The 27831-nt window shown below is 46.0% G+C and overlaps 2 protein-coding genes across 3 annotated transcripts; one reads left to right on the top strand and one right to left on the bottom strand.

Annotated features, from left to right (window-relative positions):
- The first annotated feature begins 696 nt into the window (after window positions 1–696).
- Window positions 697–22285, top strand: il16 (interleukin 16). Of its 2 annotated transcripts, none has more exons than XM_060071561.1 (25): window positions 697–961; window positions 1297–1570; window positions 4401–4540; window positions 5053–5185; window positions 6716–6862; window positions 7283–7391; window positions 7994–8142; window positions 8420–8533; window positions 9054–9168; window positions 9493–9566; window positions 10240–10495; window positions 11122–11239; window positions 11494–11626; window positions 12005–12092; window positions 12401–12603; window positions 12895–13065; window positions 13563–13715; window positions 14908–15022; window positions 15344–16563; window positions 17090–17259; window positions 17881–18046; window positions 18727–18828; window positions 18947–19199; window positions 19533–19649; window positions 19932–22285. In XM_060071561.1, exons 1-25 carry the CDS (start codon window positions 705–707, stop codon window positions 20093–20095), a joined length of 4941 nt encoding a protein of 1646 aa, XP_059927544.1. In that variant the 5' UTR covers window positions 697–704; the 3' UTR covers window positions 20096–22285. The 2 variants fall into 2 exon arrangements, with proteins under 2 accessions (XP_059927544.1, XP_059927543.1); XM_060071560.1 differs by having other exon boundaries at window positions 698–961; window positions 19530–19649.
- On the bottom strand, window positions 20989–27797 carry stard5 (StAR-related lipid transfer (START) domain containing 5). The gene is made up of 7 exons (XM_060071566.1): window positions 27103–27797; window positions 26678–26773; window positions 25731–25780; window positions 25362–25494; window positions 25010–25127; window positions 23638–23731; window positions 20989–23157 (listed from the first exon to the last, which is right to left on the bottom strand). The coding sequence occupies exons 2-7, from the start codon at window positions 26765–26767 to the stop codon at window positions 23007–23009; spliced, it is 636 nt and encodes a 211-aa protein (XP_059927549.1). The 5' UTR covers window positions 26768–26773; window positions 27103–27797; the 3' UTR covers window positions 20989–23006.
- Between the last annotated feature and the right edge of the window lie 34 nt (window positions 27798–27831).

Consider the following 27831-nt stretch of genomic DNA (forward strand, 5'->3'; position numbering starts at 1 on the left):
GTGTGTACTGCGCCTGCGTAATGCGTTTGTGTATTTGCGTGTGCGTGTGTGTGTGTGTGTGTGTGTGTGTGTGTGTGTGTGTGTGTGTGTGTGTGTGTGTGTGTGTGTGTGTGTGTGTGAGAGACGTTGAGGGATTGCGTGCAACAACCGTCTGCTTATGTTCTGGTCAGGAGTAGAACAGAGAAAACATTACTTTTTTTTTTTTCGAATCCCGGAAAGAAAAGCACTCTTATCGCATTGAGTCACTTATCGCATGCACCCACACACACACACACTAAATTACATGCACACATGCGCACACACACACACATGCACAAATACACACACACACAAATACATACACGCACGCGCGCACACACACACACACACACACACACACACACACACACACACACACACACACACACACACACACACACACACACACACACACACACACACACACACACACACACACACACACACACACACACACACAGCATCCCAGACGCTCAGATGCTTTCTCCTCTAACTGAATTTTCTAATTGGCTTTCAGAGTGTCCCTCCTCTCCATTTCACTTCTTCCAGCCGGGCTCAGATAGGAGGAGGAGGTAGAGGAGGAGGAGGAGGAGGAGGAGGAGGAGGAAGAGCAGCAGCAGGAGGAGGAGGAGGAGGAGGAGGAGGAGGAGGAGGAGAAGAAGCAGGGTGTGTTTCATTTTTTTCACATGGGACACACGCACGGTCAGCAGCTCGCGCCCACAGCAATGCCCCAGACGCACTCCCAGCAGCAGAGGCAGCAGCAGCAGCAGAGGCAGACGCAGCAGCAGAGGCAGACGCAGCAGAGTGGGGCGGCCGGGGCGGCGGAGCTCACCGCGGCTCGCAGGACGGAGCGACGGGGCAGGGAGCCGGGCATGCTAGGAGACGGCTGCAGCAGCCCCAGCGGCCACAGCCACAGGTCCAACCGACTGGCCATGCTCTCCAGGTGGGTCACGGTGGTGGTGGTGGTGGTGGTGGTGGTGGTGGTGGTGGCAAGAGGTGCAACCTGGGGTAACAAGTTATGCGCTCGTGTTCTCTTGTTGTGGTTGTTGTTGTTGTTGTTGTTGTTGTTGTTGGGAAACAGCCAGGAAGCTTCATGGAATCCTCTGGCAGGAATGTCTGGAGGAGGCTGAACCATGGCTTTTGTTTGTTTTCTTCTTCTTCTTATCGTTCTTTTTTCCCTGCTTCTTATCGTTCCTTTTGGTGCTTCTTACTTCCTGTAGGAACGTCGTTTGTTGTGGTGCTCTTAACATTGATTCCCTCTCCTCTGTGGCGGCGCAGGTCTCTGATCCTGTGCCACTCCAAGACCAGCGACGACTTTCCCGAGCCGGAGGAGAGGACCTGGGGTGCCGGGGACGGGGGTGATCCCGTCATCCCGGGGCAGACGGGGGGTCCGAGCTGGGCGATGGACCCGGCTCAGGGGCCGCTGACGGTGAAGGGCCAGCAGTCCTCACCGGGGACCCAGCGAGGCACGGAGAGCCCCAAACATCCGTACCCCCACTCTGAGGACCTCAGGGAGCACAAGCGGAGCCTCCGGAGGACATTCAGCATCAAAGTAAGAAGAGATTGTTTTTTTCCGTCTGCCAACGCTATCAAACATTCACCGCCTCCACTTAGTTCATTTGCTGCTCCTGTGAACGTACGTTGTGCTCGTCTATTGATAGCTACGCGCTGCGTGTGATCAGACTCTTCTTAGAACACGCTACAAAGAATGTCACAGTCTCGTTGCATTTCCAGTATTGACACTTGGGGGGGGGCCTTGGTTATGAAGCCTAGGGCCAGGAAAAGCATCTGATTCATCCGACTCAAAGGAGGAAGGAATTGCCTTACTGCCTTACTTCACTGAGGGTGACCCCAGACATGAATCAGTGCAGATAACCAGGCAGCAGGCCAGTTGGCATGTTGAGGACTGCTGACTTTGCTGAAGAGGCCCTGAGGGTTTTCAGAGGGTAACTAACTCACTAGCTGGAGATATCGATTTGTGTTTTAAAGCGTTTTATATCAACACTCTATTCTAGTCAAACATCAAGCTTTTGTTTACTGTCAAATGAATGCAGTGCGTGTATTCGCTCTGTGTTTGTGTTCAACAGTGCATCCAATAGAATGACAAAGAGCTTCTTTGCATAGCGCCATTTATCATTCATTAGCATCATACAGTTACTGCATACAGAGTTACTTAGCACATCATTCACAGCCATCCGGGTATTATGGTGTGGTATTATGGTGGGGTATTATGGTGTGGCAGAACGCAGTGGTGCACATGACCCTGTGTGTTGGAAGAGCGCGAGCCGCAGCTGGCTGCACTGTCTGATTACCCTTTAGGAACAAAGGCGCCTCTTGTTCACATCATTACCACATCACAACTCACACGGCACTCACACAGGACATTCCACTGACGGCTAACAAAACCGCTAACCTATTAAACTGCCCGGTTTAAAAATAACCCCTTGTCGAACAACTTTTGGGTAGATATCATTGATGTATTCGTAAAACTCCCTAAACGAAAAGATAACATTAGGTCAGCGTAAAGTTAAGATAAGGAATTATACCTGTCTAACTGATTAGTTTTGCTATAGCGCCCACTGTAATAGCTACAATGCACCATAGAATTGACCTTGAACTCTGTCCATTCCGTGTTTTTTCATTTACGAGACAATTTAAGCCGAAGCAGCTGAGACCGACCGTTTTACTAGATAAGTGTCTTTAATGAGCAGGTATGGGATTGGAACCTTGCTCATAGACTGTGGACATTGGGCTTCGAACCCAAAACCTTTCGGCCAGGAGTCAAACACCCAAACCACAAATCACTACTCCGTCCTCTGTCATCTTAGCACAGTGATGCCAGGGATTTACGTCACAGGGTGAGTGAATTACACACTAAGTGAGTCTGAGCCTGCATGTACAATCTCTCCTCTATGATCATGTGAAAACAGTTCAGAATTCAATTCTGTCTACGCTTTTCCATCTGGGCCTTTTCATGTGCGATGACAAATCATTTTATTTAACTCAGACACAGCGATAAACCAGCATGTTCTTGTAAAAGCAAAGGAAATTAATAATGTTCCCTTTTGAAATATAGGGGCATTTCTAGGTGAACAAACAATGTATTGCAACTAGCAGGATTACATAACAATTCCATATAATTATGTGCGATTATGTATGCGGAAAATGTATGCAAAAATGTATCAGTTAATTGGTTACACTTTACAGTAAGGGTACAAGGGTACAGTCAGGGTACATTGACATTAGTAAATGTAGTAATAAGCATGAACTAACTCATTTACAGTTAGCTGGTCTAATGTTCTAACTATATGATAGGGTTAGGATAAGGGTTAATCCTGACCTCTTAACCCTGAAACCAACTCAAACCCACTATCCCTCACATCTTAACCAATGGCATATTTATATAATAATGCTTATTACCGCATTAACTAATACAAATGAATGGTCAATTAATAGACCCTGATTGCAGAGTGTTATCAGGTCATCTCTCCTGCTATTTTCCCATATCTGATTGAAGATAGTGTATAAAAAAATGGACTTCCTATTTCTAATGAATACTAGAGCAACACCCCCGTCACCGTGTGTTTCAGTCCAGACGCGCTGGGCGGTGTAACTACCCCAGTGTTTTCTATGGCCTCCATTACCCAGGAGGACGTATATCTCCGCGTGCCCTCTAAAGAACACACAAAGCCCATTATGGAGCTCATCGTTCGGGGGAGAGTGTGCTGAACCCCCCGGGGGCCGGTCTAAGTGTGTGTGCGTGGCGGGCCCATAAAGACGGCCTCCATGCGATGCGGTGCAGGATGGGTCCGACCTATAAAAGGTTGCTGCTTCATTCTCGCTCTTCCTCGCCTTGTCAACCTGTGAGCCCCAGAGGTTGATTTGGTCGTAAAGCCGACTCGGCTGGCGGGCATAGAGGTCCCTTTATGCTCCCCGTGCGTGTGGGAGCTGTACATGTGCCGTGTCAGTCCTTTGTGGCTTTTCTGGGGGGTTTGTGTGTCTTTGCGTGTATTTTTGTGTGGATGTCATTTTGTTTGTGCGTTGTATGTGTCTACAATGCATTAATTCGGAAAGAGTATTGATGTTATAATACAAACGTGTTTGTAAGTGTGTGTGTGTGTGTGTGTGTGTGTGTGTGTGTGTGTGTGTGTGTGTGTGTGTGTGTGTGTGTGTTTGTGCGTGGGTCTGTGTGTGTGTTTGTGGGTCAGTGTGCGCGGGTGTGTGTGTCTGTGTGTGCGCACGTATGTTTGTGTGCGTGTAATTCTTGTCTATGGGCATTTATGTGTTTGTGTGTGCGTGTGCGTGTGTGTGTGTGTGTGTGTGTGTGTGTGTGTGTGTGTGTGTGTGTGTGTGTGTGTGCGTGTGTTACCCCTGTGCTCCAGGAGAGCAGTATATGGAGGATGTGTGTGGCCACGGGGCCCACAGACGAGGGCCGGGGCCCCCATATGTCTGATAGCAGCAGCCTGACGCAGGACAAAGAGGCCTGTGTGGAGCGAGGCCACAACACAGTGGAGTTATACAGGTACTAAAACACACCTACACCCCTGACCCAGCGCTTGCCACCACAGGAAGCTCAGCATTTCGTCCAACACGGGGAACTGCACTAATGAACCATTGCCACTATTTTATTCATTTCCCTTTACATCATTTTTTATGGCACTATGCGTTTCCAACTTTGAGTGTTTATTATGGTTGTGCTGCTGCTGCCGCTCATTTTCCATTAATTTTATACGACCGGTATGTTTTCTATTTCTATTATCGTACTGCTAAGTCCACCCAGAGTAGAAGCCCTTTCATAAATCTGCGATGCATGAAGTGTAGTAAACAAAAACAAAAACTATCAAACAGACAAACCAGCCCTCCGTCAACTCTCACTCCCTTCAACTAAAGGGAGTGTCACTTTCCACCTCAGGGCTCGGTACTGGTTCTAGTTCTAGTGCTACCGAGCTGATCCTTCGTGATATAACGGAGTGGTTCTACTGGATGTGTTCTCCCCCCCCCCCCCCTCCCCCCCCCCCCTCCCCCCCCCTACAGAGGCTGCTACACCCAGAGGCCAGACAAGCTGGCACCTTTTAACGGACAGTGTCTGAACGGCCACACAAGGCCGGGGGGGGAGGGGCGCAGCCGGTCTGCCGCCGCCAACCTCAGCGGTCAAACCCAAACAGAGGTACCGAGCACATACTGCACAGACACAATACTGGGGGTTTTGCCGCTTCACCATTGGTCATTGCTTGTTTTGTAATTGAGGACGCTGCCTTTTTTGCTTTTACCATACGTGTTCAATTTTTTAATCGTGATATAAGTGTGCTTTTCGATCCTGACCCGTCATGAGACACTGGTCACGAAATACTCAACCACCAACAACATCGCTAACCCAACAATGGCACAAAGAAGCATTCATGTAACAAGGCCAACTATGACAACCCATAATATTAATACACAAGCTGAGTTATGAATAACAAATCTCAAACCCTCTAGGCAGTGAGGGTTATGCCTGGTGGGCATTCAGGAATTCCTCACATGCTGTCACCAAATTCCGAGCCGTCCCACTGTTACCAAAGGCTATAACCAGGCAGAACGGACCAAAGGCCATAGGCTAGATGGGGTATACATGTGATGTTAGCTGCCTGGGCTGGAACTCGTGCAAAACGATATACGCCATAAAATTAAGTCCTACATTTTGTGGCATCATCACACATTGCTATTTTTACTCTATTTTCATAGTGTGATATTGTTATAATGCCAGGACTTTGGGATTTAATGTGTTGTGATACAACATCTCATAAGATATGGAGTTAGAGAGAACAATAGGCAAACCTGGCTGGCAGAGAGAGTGAAAAAGAGACAAATGAAACGTGAGAAACAGAAGTGCTTAGAGAGACAGAGAGAGAAACAGAGAGACGGAGAGAAACAGAGAAGTGAGGAGAGAAACATAGAAGTGATAAGAGAGACTGAGAAAAAGGGAAACAGACTGAGAAACAGAGATAAAAAGAGATAGAGATAAAATAAAACAGAGAGAGAGAGAGATGGAGAGAGGAAAAGTCACACCCAGATTTAAACAGGATCAGGTGAGGTCTCTGTGAACAGCTGATTCTCTTTTCAACTATAATTGCTGCAATTCTCAAATTTATTTTGTGAATATATACGGCAAAAACAAATATTTCAAACATATTCCTGGAATGAGCAATGCATTAAATCAGGCTTCATCAAACCACTCTCAAAGATCTAGTTTCCTATAGTGCATAACTGGATAAAAAGTATCACAGTCCTGCATCTCATGGACTGTGAAACTCCATGAGATGCAGCTTTGGAGCTACTAATAGGACGACAGAGGAGATGAGGTGGGGGGCATCAGCTAACTGCCAAAATATACTTCTGCAGTAGATGGCTGTACGAGACTGAACTGTACACTTTGGCTCTCTAGTCAAGTCTTTGCTGTTATGGTTCTGCATCCGTGATTTAATTAGTTGAATTGGCAAAAAAATTAACACACATGCAAACCTCCTCGACTAGTCCATCATAAAATACCCAGAAGCACAGCAGCAAAGACGCGGCAGTCGCCCGCCTAATGCTTATGCGTGATGCTCCCACCGAAGACGGACGCCCGTGTCTCTTTAGGAGATCATCAGGAACAGGGAGGGAGGTCAAACCTTAAACCTCTCACACATTAACGTCTCATTGCATGTGCTGGACACAGGAAGCTCCGGCGGCGCCAGAGTCCCTCCGCGTCTCCTGTCTGACCAACGGACCTCCGTACCCGGCGTCCGTCTCGCCCTCCGACTCCTCCGCCGGTCCCAGCTACGCCGACGGCGACTTTGTGTCGTCCAGCAGCCACCACCTAAAGGTAGTGTTTCCATCTCTGCTATTGCCTCCCCCCGCCGCCTCTCATATCCTCTGCTCAGCCATTGCTGTTCCCTCGGTCTTTGAGACCACGCCGTCTTCCGGTGTATGCAGGAAGACGGTATTAAGATTGAGCTCAGATTAAGCTCAAGGGTCCGCTGTCGGTGACTGCGTTTTGCACGTCGAAGAGACACAGAGATGGGCCTGCACTGAATTACTGGCAGGAACAAGCTTCGGCCTTGAAGCCAAAATGAATTTGGGTAGCTGATGAGACGATTGTGGCTGTGTCGTGCACATGCAGGAGTTGTGTCTGCATGTATGTAATTGAAAATGTGTGTGTGTGTGTGTGTGTGTGTGTGTGTGTGTGTGTGTGTGTGTGTGTGTGTGTGTGTGTGTGTGTGTGTGTGTGTGTGTGTGTGTGCAGTTGGCCATCCCAGAGGTGAACGAGGAGAAAGCATGGGAGACGGAGGAGACAGGGGAGCCGAAAGCTGTGGACGCGACTGACTGCAACCGGACACGTGCCAGCTCTACAAGTGGGTATCAAGCAGACAGCCGTCTGCACACATACATTACCACATGCATCAACATACACACGCACACAGGCGCGTGGGCATAACACACACGCACTCTCTCACAGACTAATAGACAAGGTTTTTTTTGTTATTGAATTTCCTTCTGGTTCTCGGAAGCAGAAGGGCATTTATGAATGTGAACCCTGGACTGTTCTGTTTCTATCCCCCTATCCTGTCTGTTACTCTCTTTATGGAGGGCGATGACCTCATTATAATGTAGGAGCCATTCGTGTATTATACCTACATCACATTACCAGTAAGAACCCCAATATCTATAATGCAGCACTCTATGTGTGTCTGTATGCATACATTGCCATTGATATCATCGCTTTTAATGCATGCAACTTAAACGATGCGCATTAGAATACACCTTCAAAGATACACTTAAAAGGTAGAACCTATATTTCATGGCCATACCACCACAGCCACTTTAAACCGGTGACGTCATCGCCGTTCGTGCAACAACCACAGCGGTTTCTATCAACCTAATAGCCTGCGCGCCATGACACTGAAGCTGCCTCCTATAAGGAGTGACTGAGTCGCTCCGTGGTACTCACGTCCAGGCGTTCATCCTTATTGGATCGGGGACCTGGATGCCATCATCATGAGGGCGCCGGATCTCTACGGCGACCACCCGAACCCAAACGGTGGTTTCTACGGCAACAGGAAGTCTTTGTCTCAGCAGCTGGACGTCCCCCACGCCAACATGCAGGTAACCCTTAGCACCGTGAGGAATCAGGGAATCAGTTGCCGATCCGTGACAACAACAACATGTTTTACCAAGTCAATGCTCTTTACTCTGCAAAGTTAAAAAAAAGATTCATGAAAATGAATGACGAAAACGTCTAGTAAAATTAGAAAAAGCATAAGGTAAAGAAAAAGTAAGGTGAAAATTAAATAACACAATATTAAACATATTTATGTGTGTGTGTGTGTGTGTGTGTGTGCATGTACCTGGCTGCTTGCGTGGGTGTGTGTGTCCTCTCCAGCCCGTGCACAGGGCCACTCGGTCCCTCAGTTCAGCCCTGTTGGTCCAGCACTCGTGCAGCAACGTCCAGGCATTCTTCATCTGCAACGTGGTTCTGATGAAGGGCCAGGGCAAGGTGAGGGGAGTGGGACAGCAGTAGGACAGTGTTGTGGTTAGGCTGCCACTGGGTTCCATCCATCCCTGATGTCCACATCAGGGATGGAAGAAACCTTAGCGAGGAGTGTGGATACTAGGGGGGCCAGGGGCACTCTCACCCCATAGTTCTTGAGCCCATGCCCCCAGCCCCTACATGTTTGATAATAAGATGGATCTGGAATTAGTTTGGAGACAAGCATCGGCTAAAGGACTGAATAGGGAACCGAATAGTGAAAATGTAAATAATAAATAATTCCCTACTTTCTTTATTTTAATCTCATTGATATTGACCTCTGTGTAAACAACAAATGTTTGCTGATCCGATTGGCTCAAATTGGTTCCAGTGACATCATCTGGTACCAATTGGAGCCAATCGGATATTGCTATTGCAAAGCTTGTGGTGGGTGCTTTCCTTCTGGCTTCACTTTTGTGCTTTGTTAGCCATTATGAAGAGCACATCCTGTCCCACTGATTGTTCCCTTGTTGTTGTCGTTGATAAGGGTCTCGGCTTCAGCATAGTGGGAGGACAGGACAGCATGTATGGACCGATGGGGATCTACGTGAAGACCATCTTCCCTGGAGGAGCCGCAGCAGCCGATGGGAGACTGCAGGAGGGTGAGGGACCAGGGAATGCAACCCTAACCTTTATATCCTCTCGGTAAAACACATGCTTGGGGAGTCAATAGATAATGTGCTATTGTCGCCTAGTTCCTTGAAAGGGATGGATAATGAGAGATATACAATTAAAACCTTTGCATCCCACTCACACCTCCTCTGAACATTAAATCTTCAGACTTGGAAATTATTCTCATCATGCTTTATTAACATACTATTTAACCAGTACTACGGTTGTGTGTGTGTGTGTGTGTGTGTGTGTGTGTGTGTGTGTGTGTGTGTGTGTGTGTGTGTGTGTGTGTGTGTGTGTGTGTGTGTGTGCAGGCGATGAGATCCTGGAGCTGAACGGGGAGCCACTGCAGGGACTGACTCACGACGAGGCGCTACAGAGGTTCAAAGTAAAGTCTTGGCTCCCAAAGCAATCAGTTTATATATCTAACTATTAGTGTTTATTATTATGGTTGGATTACGGTTGTGGCATTTTTGGTTTACCAAAAGCCACAAGATAAGCAAAGCCAGTGATTGTTGAGAAAATATGCAGAGGAAACAGTTTTCGCCGCAAAAATGTTACGATTGGAGGACGACAACCTTTACGTTTTAGCGGACTTGTTTCGAGCCAATTTCATATGAAGAGACAATAAATTGCAAACCTGTTTTATACCTCCCCAACACCTCGGCCAAAGTGGCAGACATTAAAGGTTTAGGATTTAGTTTCATCTAGCGGTGAGGGGGCAGTTTGCAACCCGCTGTTATTCAGCTGTCGCCCCTCTCTTTCAGTGTAGAGATTTTAACACATGAAAGAGAGTGGCACAGTCATAGATCTATGTTCTGCGCTTTCACATCCTGTTTATACTCATTGTGTGCGTGTACTCAGTCTCATTGTGTGTGTGTGTGTGTGTGTGTGTGTAGATTTTTATATGCCTCTGTATATAACTACTTTACAACTGCTGCAGCACTACCTCTGGGATTAATATAGAACACCTTATATTAATATGATTAATATAAGGTGTTAAATTAATACATATGATTAATCTCTCTCTCTCTCTCTCTCTCTCTCTCTCTATCTCTCAGCAAATCAAGAAGGGTCTGTTGACGCTGGCGGTGCGGACCAGCCTGCGCGTGGGGGCTCTGTGCGGCGGCGGCGGCCAGACGGCCCAGCTGTGCCGCTCTCGCTCCCTCAGCAGCTCCACCACGGGAATGACCCGGGTCAGCGCCGACCTGGGCCACAGCTACAGCTACCTGATGGGCGCCGCCGTGCCGGTGGCGGCGGCGGGCCCGCAGGCCAAGCCCCGGGACCGCGTGGTGATGGAGATGGTCCTGCAGAAAGGTCGGCGGAGCGTCAAATTTCAAAGTTCAAAATCAACTTTATTGTTAATTCCAAAATATGTGCAAGACATATAGAGGAATCTAAACTAAGTTTGTCTCTGACCAATAGGTAGAAAATTAAATTAAATAGTAACATTCCAGGCAGGGCCACCTTTAGGAGGTGTGTGGTCAAGCAGTTAGCCCGGAGGGATCTGTTAGTTACGGTGTGAATATTTGAGGAGAGATGCTTACGGCAGGTGGCAGAAAGGATAACACAGCAGGTGTTATCCGCTACACAAACCTTGGCTTGGACGCTCGCTTGCGTGCACCGTGGGATTCTGCTCTCAGTACTGCAATGTCCCTGTGTGTGTGTGTGTGTGTGTGGGGGTGTCTGATAGCAAGAGGAACCTTGTGTTGAACTAAAAACACTAAAAACTCTTGCTGTTTGTGGCTTCCTGTTTTATGACCTTAATTAACCTAACCCCATCCCTCTCGTTGGGCTATAGCAAACACGTGTGTGTGTGTGTGTGTGTGTGTGTGTGTGTGTGTGTGTGTGTGTGTGTGTGTGTGTGTGTGTGTGTGTGTGTGTGTGTGTGTGTGTGTGTGTGTGTGTGTGTGTGCGTGTGTGTGTGTGTGCGTCTGACCCAGAGGCCGGCGTGGGCCTGGGCATCGGGCTGTGTTGCGTCCCCTCTGGAGAAGGCTGTTCTGGGATCTACATTCACACCCTCTCCCCTGGCTCCGTGGCTCACATGGACGGCAGGCTCAGGTGAACGGATGACTCGCTATGCATTCATGATGCAACATATATATTTACATATTTATACAGCTACATGCGTGCATAAACAAGCTCAACTTTTGCTCCCACCTGCCCACCATTAACACTACCACCATCATCACCAATATCCTCCTCCATTACCACGACCATTATTATCACCGTCACCCCCACAACACCTCCACCACCTCTACCACCATCCTCCACTCCACATCCACCCATTCCTCGCTCCACCCCCCCCCCCCTAGGTGTGGGGATGAGATCATGGAGATCAATGACACAGTGGTGTACAGCATGGCCCTGAACGATGTGTACTCGGTCCTGAGCCAGTGCCCCCCCGGCCCGGTCCAGATCATCATCAGCAGGCACCCAGACCCCAAGGTATAGTGTCTGGATTCTTATGTGGATTTTGTTCACATGTGTTTGTGAGGATGATGAGCGTGTAGAAGGAAGTAAAGCCATTGATTTTAGGTTCAGTGATGTCCTGACTCAGCCATTATGGGCCAGTTTTAATACCCTAAGTGTAAAATTCATTGAAGTGTGGCCAATACTAAAAAATATATATAAATCCTAAAAAAAAAAATACACATAATCTAAGGAATATATTATTATTTTTTCAGAATATAAAATAATAAAATAAAAATTAATAAATTAATAAATAATAAATAATAAAATTGAATTAAGTATTAATGTACTTGGGAAGATGGAACAGCAATGAATAGCCTGAATAGTTGACTAACTTTGTATGATGTCCCTCAGGTGTCAGAGTTGCAGCTGAACAACGCCATCGCCCAAGCAGTGGTGAACACCAAGCTGAGGAGGGACAAGAGCCAGTGGAGTGTTGATGGTACACAACACGGGTTCATCTCTTCTGCCGTGGCAGAGCGACAGTCAAACACCACTGATTCCCCTCTGTCCCTATTTGACGAGATCCATACAATGGCACATCTGGATAATAGGTGCTCAGTTAGATTTAGATAGACGATTCAAATGACAAGATAGACCACAACATCTGAGTTTGTCTTCAAATCTTTAAAGATAAAAGAAAAACAACAGGAAAAAGAGGAGACATCTTGAATTCCAGGCTCCACTTTCAAGATTGCGTCTTCCCTTCCTCTGCCTCTCTTGAGTCTCCCCTCCCCATCCCCCCCACAGGTGTACGAAGGCTGGAGTCCTGCCCCCACATCCGCCACAAGGCACAGAAGACCATGACCCGATCCTGCAGCGACAGCACCACCAACAACCACCACCACCTCCATCACCACCACCTCCATCACCCCAACAACAACAACCACCGGGGGGTCAACATCGCCTACCACAACCCGCCCACCCGACTGCACAGCCTCGACACGCCAACGGTAGCCAAAGACTTGAATAACGATAATGGCACATGAGGGTGATTTGCAAGATACTCAAAGTAAAGTGAAGCCAAAAACGAATATAAGTCACACTGTAAATATTAAATACAAATGATGATTACAAGTGATTATAAAGTCTGTTAACTCACTAATAAAACATAAAAGTGTAGGAATAAGCTGAACATGAAATGAGTGTCTGTGTATGTTCATGTTTACCTTCCTGTTGAACGTAGTCCCTCTTAAGAGTATTCAAATGTGTATCAATGTATTCCCTCATCTCGTCTCCTGAAGTCTGCGTCGGAGCCCTGGGCTGAGAACAGGCTCTCGGTGCCTTTGTACTGTGATGAGGACTACAACGTGCCCTACAACTCTGCTGCTGCTGCTGCTGCTGCTGCTGCTGCTGCTGCTGCTGCCACCCACCCCGGACAGCAGGCCTTCAGTCTGTCATTCAGGGCCAGCAAGGTAACCGGACCTGACCATGTTGGCTCTGGATTACAACCAGCATGCTGAGCCTATCCATGGTCTAGCGAGTCATCTGAGGATTTCTTGAGAGGGGGCACTGGATTATAACCAGCATGCAGAGCATGATGCTCTAGTAAGAGGTTGGGCAGGATGGTTGTAGTGGCTAGGCTCTAGCACTAGCAAGAGCCTGAGTTTAAACTCAGGCTCTAGCACTAGCAAGAGCCTGAGTTTAAACTCTCAGCAAAAAGGTACTGGGTTTGATCCCTAATGTCTGCAGCCTATCCTAGAAGCATCTTTGCAAGACATGCCGTACCCCCTACCTTCTCCTTAGTGTTCGAATCTACTATTAATGCATCTGATAAAAAATGACTTCATAGTTATGGGATCCATCATGAAATCTGGCGTTGATGATTTTGGAAAACAGTCAGGATTAGCAGCAGAAAGACTCATGTTAACAGCGTTGGGGGGTGGGGCTTGGTCTGTCCATGCGTGTTCAGTCCAAGAGCAGACAGCACGCCCTCCCCAGGCGGTACTGCCGGGCCCCGGATGTGACCAGCGAGGAGGGCTACGCCGGGGACTCCAGCGGCTCCAGCAGGGGGTCCCCGGTCAAAGAGAAGGGGCCCGCTCTCTCGCCCGCCAACAGATGCCAGGTGCTCAATAAAACACACTCCTGCACAAGCCTTACTATCGTAGAACATACATGTTGTGTTTTTCGCCCAAAAATATTTTCAAAGATACATTTTGTATGAATTCTTAATAGTTGCTACCATGATAGTGCAATTAGTAAGCCTTTATTATTTATTTGTTTTGGGCGCGGCTTACAACATACTGAGATCTGTTCTGGGTGCAGACCTTATAAACGGTAGCTGTGAGTGTTGAGCAACACCATCCCGGATGGGGGGGTTCTCCCTCAGTCTGCATGTTATTCTGTCACTATCATTCTCTCTCTTGTTCTCTCTCTGGAGTTCCCTTTCTCCGAACTATAACTGTCAACTGCCACGCTCGTAGACAGAACAGAGATGCATCTGCAACCTGTTTAACTGCTGTGTGACTAATTCCTCTTTAGTGCTGACATTCAGCGTCTAACCCTCCGAAACTGTCCTCCCATTGTCTTCAGTTCTTCAGCAGTGTATACAAGGCCTTGAGAAAGATCCTTCGCTTGATCTTTAGAAGTGTATGTAACATCCACTATCTCTATTCTGTGAACACCTGCTCCAAGCTTGATGTTGTGTGTGAAAGGTTGTTGTGGTCTTCTGAACCTTTAGTTCCTTCTTGGTAAAATTCACACTTTTTCAATCTGACTTGTTTCACTATGTCCTACATGTATGGACATAGTAAGTATCAAAACGCTTTGCATAGCAAAGGCTGCGATATTTTCTAGATCATGCCCTTTTTTATAATTCACACCTCACACACTAGTAACCATGCAGCATGTGTGACTTACTATGAATGCTACATTTGAGTTTAATAATGCATGGTTAATGTTGTGTCAGTCATTATTTCTTTGAATGCATTTCCCGTAATGTTTTCCATTTTCCATTATGGATAATTGTATTCTTGTGCATATATGAACTTCCGTACATGGGCTGACTTATGCATTAATTTATGTGCATGTGTGTGCCTGAGCACCTCCAAAGTGCTTTCCCTGTTTCCCAGTGCATCGGCCTTGTTATTCTAAGGTAATGGCCAACAGCTTTTAGTGATTGAATTACACTGACTGCATGCTGCTTGTGTTGATGCATATGGATGCGAGATGCAGCGGAAGGATGTTACATTACCACAGCTCTCTGCGGCCGCTGAGACAAACGATAAACTCACTAACACTTCCTGTACGTGCACCAGGAAGGAGAACAAGAAACCAAACTCTCAGAGGGAAGTCGAAAAGCTCTCAAGCTCCAAGAATCCACAACCCTCTCGCCCGACCAGCTGCAGAACTCTCTGTGCAGTCCAAACAGAGGTAAGAGTAGTATTACGATTGGTTAAGTTGTGTAAGCTTTCTAATTGATTATGGTAGCATTTTGAGGAACATCTGATTGATTGATTAGTCAGACGTATGTTACCTAAAATTAAAAGCAAACGAGAAAGCCAAACTAGAAAGAGAAGTTAAAATTATCGATGCATTACAGCATGAGCTAAAGCGTCAGCACACAGTAATCGCTTCCCCGTGCTATATTGTATTGTTTAATATCGATCCAATAGTTCCACAGTTCATCTGAATGACACGTGCCAACGCCTCTCCATTTTCTCCTCAACTACTGTCGTGCTTTGGTGTCTGCAGGTTATTGCTTAGCCCAATCCTGCTCCCGCCACAAGAGAGCAGCTCTACGAAGGCAGTATCGCGTCGAGCAACACCTACAAGACACGCTGTCGAGCGACCCCTGGGTTCGTCTTTCTGGAAGCTCCCCCGACGACCGACCACCTCGGCACCCCGCAGGCAGCAGAGTCGCGATGGACCCCGGTGACCACGACTCGCTCCGACGCGACACAAACGGCCCGGTCGCCGAGGACGACCTCAACGGTTTGGCCACTGAGTCTCTGTCAGAGTCTGCTTCCAACCTGACCATGCAACCAAAACCTGAGGACCCAACGGAGGCGAAGAAGGCCCCCCCGGTGGCCCCTAAGCCAGCCTGGATACGTCAGAGCCTGAAGAGTATCCAGAGCAAGCATTACCAGAGGGAGCTACCTAGATCGACGGAACAGAAGCAAACGTTTGGACTCACCAGACCCTTTGCACAGAGTCCGAGATCCACTTCATCGACGGCTAACCTGTCCTTCAAAGAGAAGATCAACTCATTTGAGACCTTCTCCAGTCCTGGGCCCAGAGAGAATATGGCCAACAGAAGGCCTCTGGCGCCATCCGCCTCCTTACCCCTCATGGTGAAAACTCCCAGGAGTGACCGTCGTGCCAAAGAAGAACATATACATGAGCACATTGAAATCAATATGCCATGTACAATCAATAGCCCTTCTTCAGAAGGAAGACCAGATGACCATGTGGTCATCTCTTCCCCACCCTGCAGTCCCAATTATTCAGCCACCGGCCCCTCTCCTGGGGTGACCGATCCCCAAACTGTGGAGCGTTTACCAATAGTCTCCCTTGCCCCCATCGACACCTCTGCAGCACATGTCCAGGAGAGTGAGGAGAGTGATGCTAATCCAGCTGAAGGGACAGGTGGAGATTCCACTGTTGTTCTTGATGAAGGTGAGATGGCTACAACACCACTCAGAAAGCAGCCAGAGGTAATCCTGGGAGAAGTACAACAAAGTGGATTGATCAAGCCCATTCGAGTCTCTCGGATGAAACCGAGCCCAGGTACCTACAACACTCCCGAAGAAGACAGCCAGAATGGGGAAGAGAAGAGGGAACACTTCCCAACCACTGAGCCAACCTTGGAAACAGACAGCCAACCCCTGGATGCCTTGCTGACCATGGAGAATACCCCTCTGATGGACACTGAGCCAGAAGGCATGGAGAGAATCATGGCTTTCAGTGATCAGGTATCATTGTGTCCTGGTTAGGATAATCATGAAGTTCCCCATGTTTAATGGGAAACGTCAAGCCTGGCTTATTTCTAATTTAAGAGAGAACTGCTTCATACACTTGCTTTAAAAAATAACTAACATCAATGGTCCAACTTTTCTCCATTCTTTTATTGAACCCTCATTGGGTTAGATCTTGGGGCCGCAATTTTTTTTAGACACGTCTGAAGCAGTATTCTCTTGGATGAGAAAACTCAAAGCAACGCAACTCACAAATACGGTCTAGCTTGTAGTTCCCCTTTAAAACATACTTAGTCAAATGATTCTCAGTGCTGCCACAACTAATTTGCATCCTACCAGTATTGATTGCAGTGCAAATATATTTATATTTCGATCTATTCAAAAAAAAATAATTGGGACAAGCAAAAAGAGTGTCACTTTTTGTACAGTCAGCACTGAGGATCAATATCGCTGTAACCGTTCAAATCTGTTTTATATTCCATTTGCATATATCCATTCTTTCATATTTTATTCTATCCTCCAGATGTGCCAAGCGTTGATGTATTCTATGTCAACATCAGCATGTGACGCTGGCCTGAGAAAACATCGGCTGTCCTCAGATCCTTCCATCTCTGACAGTGACTGGGACTGTCTGGAAACAGATTCACCTGCGACTGAAGAACCAGAGAGGGATGACAAGGGCTTCTCAGTCAGGTAATATTACAGCTTGATCCCTCAGGGTGGGGATTACCCTAAAAAGTGTCATTTAAGGAAGGATGACAAAGAGGGACATTTAGTGTAGACCGTTCTGTTCCGTCTGTCCTGTCCTGAATGGCAAAGGACTAATCTTGACGGTTGTGATGGCAAAGGTGGAGGTGTATGTGAGTTACTTTGAAAGTTACTGGTGTTGCCTGGAAAGTATTCATAACTAAATTAGGCAGAGTTAGCACACTATGTTTTTGTTCTATATATCTTATTATATTTTATAATTATTGTATCTTATGCAGGTAATTCATTAGAAAGCCTTACTGTGGTACAAACACAAATCTTTCCAAGCAGTTACGCAACAAGAATAACAGTATGAATGGGAGCTCTCAAAAAGCAGACTTGCATCTGGTTCCGATTTGTACGGAAGTGGCCAAGTTTGCAAGGTTTTTTTTAAACTTCCTGTTGAGATCAGTTCTATCATTTCTCCGAGGGAGAAGTGGATTATACTCAATTATCTACACAAAAACACAAACACTCAATACCTTTACGTGTGGGTATGACGTGCGTCGTGTCAACTTTGAATATCATCTGAACATGATGTTGGTCTGTGTTGTTTGTTTTTCACAGCTTGGCCAAGCTGAGGGAGTGTACCATTAATGTAGGGGAGGGGGGAACGGCTGAGGATGCCACAGAGATGTCTGCTAGTGCTCGCTCAGTCATTTCAGCCATCCCCTCAGACAAGATAAACAGCATGATCCAGGAAGTCAAATCTCTCAGTGTGGAGATGCTGAAGGTACAGTTGTCAAATGACCAACACTTTCCCTTCACGATATTTGTAAATATAACATGTCTTGAAATGACCACCACTTTGTTCAAATGCATTTGCATTTGCCCAATCTAGGATGTTGACACTGATAATAGCACTTATAGAAGCTCAAAATGATAAATTATAAAGAAAAATGTTTTTCATTTCTTAATGTTGGACTTAGCCTTTCCAATGAAATACATTCCTGCAAATCAGAAAGTGAGGCAATTTACATATTATACAATAAAGCAGGGTGTTTATGTAACACATATTTATGTAATTTGTAAAAGAACTGGAGTCAAACATTTGAAGTTAGATGCAAAAGTTGTGCCTCTTGACCAGAATCATGCAAACTAAACGTGGCTCAAAGGCAAGGGTAATCCAAGCATATCCAGGCCTCTAAACTGAGCCAATAACCAGAAAGGCCAACATGTGTCTTCAGGCCAGCACACTGGGACTGCCTCTGTGAATAGAGATCATTGTAGGATAGAGTGACTCATTGAAAGTGGGCCTTGTGGATGCGCCCCAAACACCAACCTTCAGAAAACCTACGTCTCCAAAAAGACAAACAAGTACCAGTTTGACCGGAACCCGAGTCAAACACCTCCCGACCACGAACCCTTTGAGAGGCATCATCGCCGGTACTCACCTGTGCTTCCTCCTCACAGACCCTGGAGGAAATCCACGTGGTGGTCCTGCACAAGGACGAGGGGGCCGGGCTGGGCTTCAGCGTGGCTGGGGGGTCCGACCACGAGAACAAGGCCGCTACAGTGAGGGAACTCAGAACTGCCTCCATGTTGTTGACTCAGTAGTACACAAAGTCAACCGTACTGTATCTTAACCCTCCCTCCCCCCCCCCCCCCCCCGTGGGTTCCCCCCTCGGCCCAGGTCCACAAGGTGTTCCCCGACGGCCTGGCTGCCCAGGAGGGCACCATCGTGAAGGGGGACGAGGTGCTGTCCGTGAACGGGCAGTCGCTCCACAACGCCGCCCACGCCGAGGTCACCGCCGCCGTGCGCCTCGCCCGCACCATGAGGGTGGCCGTGGTGGTGGTCCGGAGGAGGGGGGAGGCCGACGCTGTGGGCAGGGGGGGCACGGAGGCACGGCAGGGGAGCTGCAAGGGGGAGCAAGACCTCGGCTCCTGTGAGTTTCTTCATAAAAACGAAGAATGAAAATGCGAAATACAAATAATCACTATCAAATTTAATCATGCCCTGTAATTCCTATTTTGCCCCCCCCCCCTGATTGGATATACTCTACTGGAAAACATAATATTAATTTCTGGAATCGGGTTACCACACCAATTCAGTTAAGAGATGAAAGCAATATATTTGTTATCCTAAAAAAAAAATCTCGGAAATGTTTTCCATTACTAATATGGTTCAACTTTTACATTAAAAACAATTGCATCACCTGCTGTTTGTCCAAAGAGAGATGCCGTCTAACAGGACACATTGTGGTGTGTTGACACAGTAGGTCCTCCAGTGCACGTCACCATAGACAAGTCTGCCGGCGGGGTGGGCTTCACCCTGGAAGGAGGGAAAGGCTCCCTCAACGGAGACAGGCCGCTGCTCATTAACCGGATCTATGCAGGTAAGCCTGTTAAAAACCTTAATCTGACTGTAACTGATGCGTGGGTTCTTCTGTCGGCGATGCAATTTAATCAGACGATTAGGTGGAACAGCCGACTCACATGACCACCTCCAACAAATAAATACGTTGGGGCCAAGCGAGGCCACAATCTTAAATAACATATTCTAGATTCGAATCGAATGTGTTGTAGTATTTTCATGCGAGAGTGAAATGGATGCATGCCGTATAATTTAATGATGTCCAATGCTATGCCCTGAGCCATGTTTTACACGCACCCTTCAGGCGGTGTAGCTGAGGAGAGCGGCCTGCAGTGTGGAGACGAGCTTCTGGAGGTCCAAGGAACGAATCTCCAGGACATGACGCGCTTCGAGGCCTGGAACATCATCAAGGCCCTGCCTCAAGAACCCATCACAGCTGTGATCAGACGGAGGGCCGACGCCGAATGACCAGCGACAAGATCCTTTTGCTGTACATCGAGCGAGCTTCAAATGGAACATGGGAGCAGGGGGGACAAATGTTGCACTTGTTTTCCCATGACTTCTTGCCTCGATAACAAACCAAAGATCGAAGCCATCGGGGTAGTGAGCAGCGGAGGAGTGAGCTGCACTGCTGGTTGATTTAGATGGTTCAGCTTTTCTTCTGCCACACCAGCGACGCTTTCGGGTACCTTGTTAGCGCTAGTTTCTATTTCAGTGAGTTTGCAATTGCATAAAGCTCAAAACATTTTTTTTCAACCAAATGTATTAATATCAAATCATATGTACGGTAGTATTGTATGAACTAGAAGAAAGACATATGGGTACTATTTTATTTTTTATCAGAGTTTAAGTTTGAAAATGTCAGGATGTCAGTCAGTGTCACTGGTTGCCATTGACAAATGAGAAGACTGTTAAGCACTTTCCAGTTGTGGCCTCCTTGTGTGCATGCATTATCAATCAGCTACACTTAAGCCTGCACTTTTTACCTTTTTCACTGCAACCATCGTTTCTGCAAAAAAACAAACAAAAACATTTTGACTTTTTCTTCAATTCGTCAATTCAGTCATGGGTGGAGACTGTTATTAATATTATTTAATTACACAAATTTTTAACCCGATTCGTTTTAACAATAGTTGTGGCTGCAGACACAAGGTTGCAAAATGTCGGTTTAAATGTAATTTCAATGTATTGATGTAAATAAAATAAAGCCTCGTAATGATAAAATACTTATATAAAAAAGATAAAGAAACCATATTTCAAACTTTAAAGGGCCACAGTTTTAACTCTTCATTCCAAATATGGGAAAAAAGTACATTTTGATGGTCTGAATATTGTTTTAATGAGAATTGTCGAAACTCAAATGTATTCTGATTGGTAATTTAATGACAATGCTGGTGCTTTACAAAAACAGAAGAACAAATTATTTTGGTACAGTGTAGTACTAGGTAAACAGTCTATTGTATGTGCTGAATATACATGTAAAACTTAACATGGGCCACTCTCTTTAGCAGCAGTTGTTTTCAATTGGATGAAAACATCACAAAATGGAATTGATATAACAGTAACATTTTTGATCTTGCATAAATGGCCAAAAACACTCTTGACTTCATCACTTTGTCAAAAACGTACCCAAGATCCACACAGCAAACTACAAAATTATAAGAAACACAGACTAATTGTCTGAAATTGGTCAGACCAGGTTGTTTACCTGTAACCATGGGAATGCCATCTGCATGGTTGATTAATGGCAGTGCTTTGGGCCTTCGCTCTCCATTTAACAACATTATTTTCTATTTTCTGGAACAATCCCACCACTTATTTTATATGGATTAAAAATCTTTCAGTCCACAAGGTAAAATTCACTCCCCAGGTCATGATTATTCATATTCGCATTTGTATACTGCATTATTATACCTCATATTCTTGTCGTGTTTCTTTTAGTTTAGCAGCCACCTGTATTTACCATTTCAAGTCAATAACATATTCAAGCATGTACACATCTCAGAGACACAAGTGAAAATATTACATGTATCCCATTTTCTATTACCTGGAATGGAGAAATCGCAACCAAAATAATTTCTCCCGGGATGAATAAATTAATTGGAATTGGTAAAAGAATCAACAGGGAGCCAAGCACACAAAACACAAACAGTAGAATGCACTACTAAAGGTTGTCATTATCATTAAGAATATCCTTATGGGATCAAAGTTAATAAAAGGGACTTTTAGTTTGAAAATAATGATACAATAATTGTTAAAAAAAGATGTTACCTTATATGGCTTATCATATTTGTAAATGGAAAATGATGCATGCAAGTCGGACCACCAGCATCTTATTGCTGGTAGGCCACCAGTCAAACAGAACACTGATCTTTACCTTACCTCAACTCGTACCGCCATACCCCCTGTCTGACATACTGACATATCTTAAATCGCAAGGCCTCTGATTTTGTCATTTTGTCAAGCACTTGACCTGAACTCTCTTGAACCCCTTGAACCTGAACGCTAACTGGGCCTGACGTTTATTTTTTTGGGAGCAAAACATTTGTTACATTTTGGAATTATAAAGTGCTTCTAAGATAATTTAGAAGAAATTGGCTTTGTGTGCCAGTTTAAATAAGATTTAACGCAAAATACACGCTTTGTGTTTTTTTTTTTTTTTTTTTACAAGGATTCAAACACGAGGGTAGTCTACACGGTGGCTTTGAGACAGAAGTAAAGAATATCTCAGTAACCTCTGACCTTTGATAAAAGCTCAGCTCAATGTGTGTGCAGCAAAGACACAAAAATAGCCCATGGACATCGAGTAGTAAAGGGAATGTACAACACTCAGTATAGCAATGTAGTGTAGTTTGGTATTCCTGTTTTAAAAACAAAAGCTTGCACCTTTTTTGGATGGATCAACCTATCCATGAGTCATTGTCGTTTTAGTGTCAATAGATGCAAACCACAAGTAATAGAGGTGCCTCAATCTGTGCTTTGATATTAAAGTACTGTATACTGGAAGGAGGGGGGCCGATGTCCTGGGGTACAGTATAACCAACAAAAGAACCATCAAACGTCTTCAAGTGCAAGGCAAAAACAACAGAAAAATGAGGTATACCTCACTGCCCTGCCATGGAAACTGATTCCAGGGTCCCAGGGTTTAGTATCAAGGTCACATGCAACATGCATGTTTTTACTGTGTAACAACTATGCAGTGAACAGGAAGGGGAAAGTAGAAGTGGAACGCCAGGGTGAGAGCAACGAGAGAACACTGCATACACGGATTTAGACACACGGCAGGGATTATAAAAAACAAACGGGAGCTAAATGATAATCTACTGGATTCAACAGTAGGCGTGACCTGTTAGCTGGGCCTGGGAGGCGGGGGCCGCTCTCAGTGGTCCTTAAGGGACTTCACAGCCTTGGCCAGGTTGCTGTAGAACTCGACCATGCTGGAGGGGAAGAAGGAGTCCACCACGGAGCGTGGGAGTAGACCGCCCAGGTCCGTCTGGAAGAAGCTGAACACCTGCGTCTTGTTGGGCTCTCTGGAGAACCAAGGAGAGGAGAGGGGAGAGGGGAGGGGAGAGGGGAGGAGAGGGGAGGAGAGGAGAGGGGAGCGACGTGGACATGAGAAGTCAGAAGAAAACAGCTGGCGACACAATGCTTAGGCTCTTCCGGGGCTGTGGCTCAATGCTGCCCCACTGTGGGCAAACTGGACAGCCACTTGAGGTTTCTTTTATGTCCATTAAAAAAAATGTTCTGGGGTTGATTTAGTGGAGAGCAAACCAATAGATATAAAAAACGAAATAATTTGACCAACGTCAAATTGTCCAACGCACCAGGGTCACCCTGGACAATATTGTTCTTGCAACAAGCCAGGCACTGTTGGCTAATGATTGCATAAGGCCCGATATGATTGTGTTTATTCTTACCCTCATTGTTCTCATGAACATTTATCTTTCCATTTCGACATAGCAAGAGGGCCAGCAGGACCCAGCATGCGGTCGCCGGGGCCCTGTACTCACCCTGAGATAGGGACACAGATACAGCCACAGGTGTGGTTGAAGCCCCTCACAAAGCCTGACTGGGGGGGGCAGCCGGGGTGGACCACGTTGGTGGCTGTCGGGGGGGGGGCAGAGGAAAAGAGGTGCACGTTCAGACATTAGACAGGATCAGGAGTCCCAGTCCTCAAATAAGAACAGTGAGGACAGTAAATATGGTTCAGCGATACATTATTGTTAGAAACATCCCAAACATTTGGACGTTTTTAATCTGAAATGGTCATAACATCATTTCAGGAAAAGAGGATTCTTAAACATCTAAAGCGTTTTTCCCGTCAGTAGCAGTGGTCAGTAGCTAACCTTGAACCTTAGACCTTTGACACAATGGCCCGATCCCAAAGCGAGCCCTGAGGACTAAGGACTAAGGACTCACAGACTTAATCTCAGGTGCTAAGTGAGTGAGTGCGTGAGGCCACATGGATGGGCTCAGATAGGTATATATGGGATTGGGACAGCACTTCACGAGAGCACACGTTTGGCAACGTTTAATGACAAAGATGCTGCTGACACTAGCCGGTTTGAGAATTCGCTTCTTCTTTTTTTTTGTAAAAGTAATGAAAACAATCGGCTCCAACAATTTAATGAATTAGAAAATATAATTTATATTTTTGAATACTTCAGTATAAAGGATGTATTGAATTAGGTGATTATTGGCCTACACATACTCATAAGTCAGGACGGGCTACATTTGGCTGAATTATAAAAGGTATAATTAGTTATATGAAGAGCCGTTTGGGAGCCAAAAGAGCCGGCTCTTGTTGGTGAGCTGATCCAAATGATCCGGCTTACTAAAAAAAAGGCAGAAATTCCCATCTGGTCGCGCATTGACAGTCTTGTTGTTTACCTTCCTAAATTCTGGAATACCCTATGGTCTCCGCGGTAAATGTCACAACGCTTGAACTGTGGGTAATTCCCTTAGGTGTCCCTAAGTCTGCACTTATGCAGACTCACAGAAAGGGCTCGGTAAGTGTGGACTCAAACCCTCACGCCCTTTGGAATTCGTAATTGGGACAGCCCTAAAGCCTTGATAATTTCGTGAGAACGCTCATCAAAGTCTGTGAGTCCGGTAACTGGGATTGGGCGCATATAGTGCGCTTGAGTCAGAGTCCACACTTAAAGTTAAACAGGCTTTAAAGAAGGAACGGTCTTTAGCCCCTTGGCAAAGAGTCCGTTCTGCGACAGGAAGCCATTTAGGTTATGCAGGTACAATAACATTAAATAGCCATACTACAACTGGGACAGAAGCATGCGCTGCTCGTGCTCAGTCAGAGGCCTTACTCACATCACAGTACACTGCGAATACTGCAAGAGGAGACAGTCTAGAGGCTAGGCTTACCGTTCGAAGAGATGGTGCCGTCTTCATATTGCTTTATCTGCACAACGTCCACGAAGTCTCGTGGAGCGATGATGCCCATGGCTGCCGACGGGGTCACCGTTCTGCAGACCGAGATGATCTGAGGAAGGGGGGGGGGGGGGAGAGACAGAGATAGTCCAAACTTATCCAGCCTCCTTGATAAACCTGTCCAAAAGCTTTCTGCACAGCATAGGTGTATCACATTATTACGAGGGTCTTCAGAATGTAAGCACTGGTTTGGGTCAAACGTCAAAGAAAGTGTGAACAGACAAATGAACGTAACAAAGCATAATGCAGTACCCGTAACCCGTTTAACCTGATGGTTTCCACGCACCTCTGTCACTTGTTCCAGAAGCTCAAACTTCTTGACGTTGTTGTCCCATTTCACCCTGAGTCCACCCGGCACTGGCTCAAGGCACTCCCACACCTTCTCCTTGCTGCCATTGATCACCCCCTCCCCCTTATAGCTGCAGTCACACAACACAGGACACGGCGTCGGAGAAGTAGGACAGATATAAAAAGGAATGTACACGCTGCGGTGTATGCGACTAGCATGCCCTTATTGTCCGAGCTATTACGTCATTATGAACAAACAGACGTCAAAGAGCAGAACAAACAACATCATGCAACTGTGTGCTTCAGTGGAAAACGACCTTCAGCTATAATTACCAGTTCAACATTTAGGGGTAGAGTATAAACTCACACATTTCCTGGGAACTCAGTGGAGGGACGCCAGGAGACGATGACATCATTCTATAAAGGAGATATGAATTATTGATTAACTATTGAAGGCAGAATGGCCAGTTCAGATAGTGGGGTCACGTATCTTGTGCAGGTGGTTTATTCATGCATTGTAACAAAACAATTCATCCAAACAGATAAACCTACATAACATACAAGACGCCATACAGCAGTGAGATTGGACTGGCTCCGTTTCACCTGCAGCTTCATTACAAACTGGAGTAGGGGTCAACGTCACCTTTTGAATCACATGGTACATTGTACAGCCCAGACTCTCCCTAAACGGGTCACCTTTGACGTTTTTGCACCAAAGGTATGTGCAACAGCAAAACGATCCCTTCACTGATGAACCATTCATTCATAAAATCCAGGAGGAGACGTGGCAGACAGCAGCCATATTCTGTCCTCCCTTCATGATGGATGTGGCCAAATGGGGAGGTTTTAATAAGTGTAACGTGACATTTGGTTTTGTTGGGACGACTTAACACTTGCGGCATTGTGGTTTATTGGACGCACAGGCCGAAGTTCACACAGCATTCTTCGTTATTACTTATCGTAGTTTGCGACAATTTATGACATGATCGGGGCGGGGGTATAAATATTTTTTTACTTTTAATCCACGTCGACCCTCCTGTCGGGGGGATTTTATAATGTGCACACAGGCTGGTGATCAGCTTTCGGATCAGGGATGGAGATCGATGGACACTGTCATGACTGTGTTTCGCTGAACCAGTGAGGATAAAGTGATCAAATATTAAACACATGGGACACCATTCAGTCGTCCATAAGACCTGATCAAATAAGACACGCCGTGCTTTATTCATCCAAGACGAGGAATCAGGATGTCAGAGTGACCTTACACGAATAACAAAAGATCTAGTGAATACAAAAAAAACATCAGTCATTTACCGACTTCTTGCAGGTCTTCCAGCCGGACTCGTCCTTCTTGAAGCCAAGCAGGCAGTCAGACACGGTGTTGGCTTTATGTACAAAATCCATGGATGGCTGTGGTGTTCAAACACGTTTTAAAAAAAATTTGGCTAGCCCAGCTGTCGTGTACAATCTATAGATCCTATAGGCCTTGATGAAGACACCGGGGTCGGCTCTCCTCTGTGTCACTTAGCATGGGTAGCTAACAAGCCATTCAAGGCTGAGAGGTGAGGCTAGCAGGCTAACACAGCTGGGCGGCGGAACCGAGCCTTTCCACTCGTCCACAGTCAATCATCGCATCGGTGGTTTCCAGCGAAGACCAATATCAGGGTTAGATAGTTAGAATAACCCATTCACGTGATGACCGAAATAGAAAGAGATACTGATTTGAATGAGCGACTCACCTAACGTTACAGTCCCACAAACCCGAGTCACTCAAAGCAGAGGAGCTGTAGAAAATGACTCACTAGCCCCTCACTCGGTTATTGTGGGTACTGCTTGGATTTGTAGTACAAATGCCCCACACATCAAACCCAGTCTAGGTCAATATGTAGGGGAGGACTAAAACATAACGACATGTTTATGAAGACAAACATATATAAATACATGCAACATGAAAACATATGCAAATACACCTAAGTACTAGATATAAATACTTTATGCAGTGGCCAACCGTGACCCTTTTCACTTGACCTTCAGCAGTACTGATGACAGACAGAAAATATTAAGCATCAATAATAAGAAGCAAATGCTGATTACAGTGCTCAGAGCAGTTGTTCCACAACATGCAAAGGCAGAAAGACTGTAATCGTTGGGCTGTGTGTTGTGTGTCCCTCAATTGTCCAGCTTGTGGTCAATGCCATGTGTAGTCCATGTTTTCTACAGCTCACCTTATTCAAATAACTCTGTCAAGTTAAAGCATAATCGTAATTTTCAGTTCAGTCCGATAACGAATGAAACCTTCATTAGAGGTGAAACCCTATCTTAATACAAATCTGGCGTAAAACAATCTGGCGAGATCAGTCTGAACCACAAATGAAAACAATTACAAGGTTGGCAAATCAAGGTATTCCTCAACAATTATCATTCATATTCCCATCAAAGAAAAAACTGACCTAGAGCCAGCTTGACTT

The sequence above is a fragment of the Gadus macrocephalus genome, chromosome 14 (assembly GCF_031168955.1).
Source record: "Gadus macrocephalus chromosome 14, ASM3116895v1".
Lineage (NCBI taxonomy): Eukaryota > Metazoa > Chordata > Actinopteri > Gadiformes > Gadidae > Gadus > Gadus macrocephalus.

Coding starts and splice junctions, on each gene's coding strand:
- il16 (XM_060071560.1), top strand. CDS start 705: ATGGGACACACGCACGGTCAGCAGCTCGCGCCCACAGCAATGCCCCAG. Junction 962..1,296: donor CGACTGGCCATGCTCTCCAG/GTGGGTCACGGT, acceptor GTGGCGGCGCAG/GTCTCTGATCCTGTGCCACT. Junction 8,143..8,419: donor TCCCCCACGCCAACATGCAG/GTAACCCTTAGC, acceptor TGTCCTCTCCAG/CCCGTGCACAGGGCCACTCG.
- stard5 (XM_060071566.1), bottom strand. CDS start 26,767: ATGGATTTTGTACATAAAGCCAACACCGTGTCTGACTGCCTGCTTGGC. Junction 25,781..26,677: donor GGAAGACCTGCAAGAAGTCG/GTAAATGACTGA, acceptor TCTCCTTTATAG/AATGATGTCATCGTCTCCTG. Junction 23,158..23,637: donor ATCTGTGTCCCTATCTCAGG/GTGAGTACAGGG, acceptor TTGGTTCTCCAG/AGAGCCCAACAAGACGCAGG.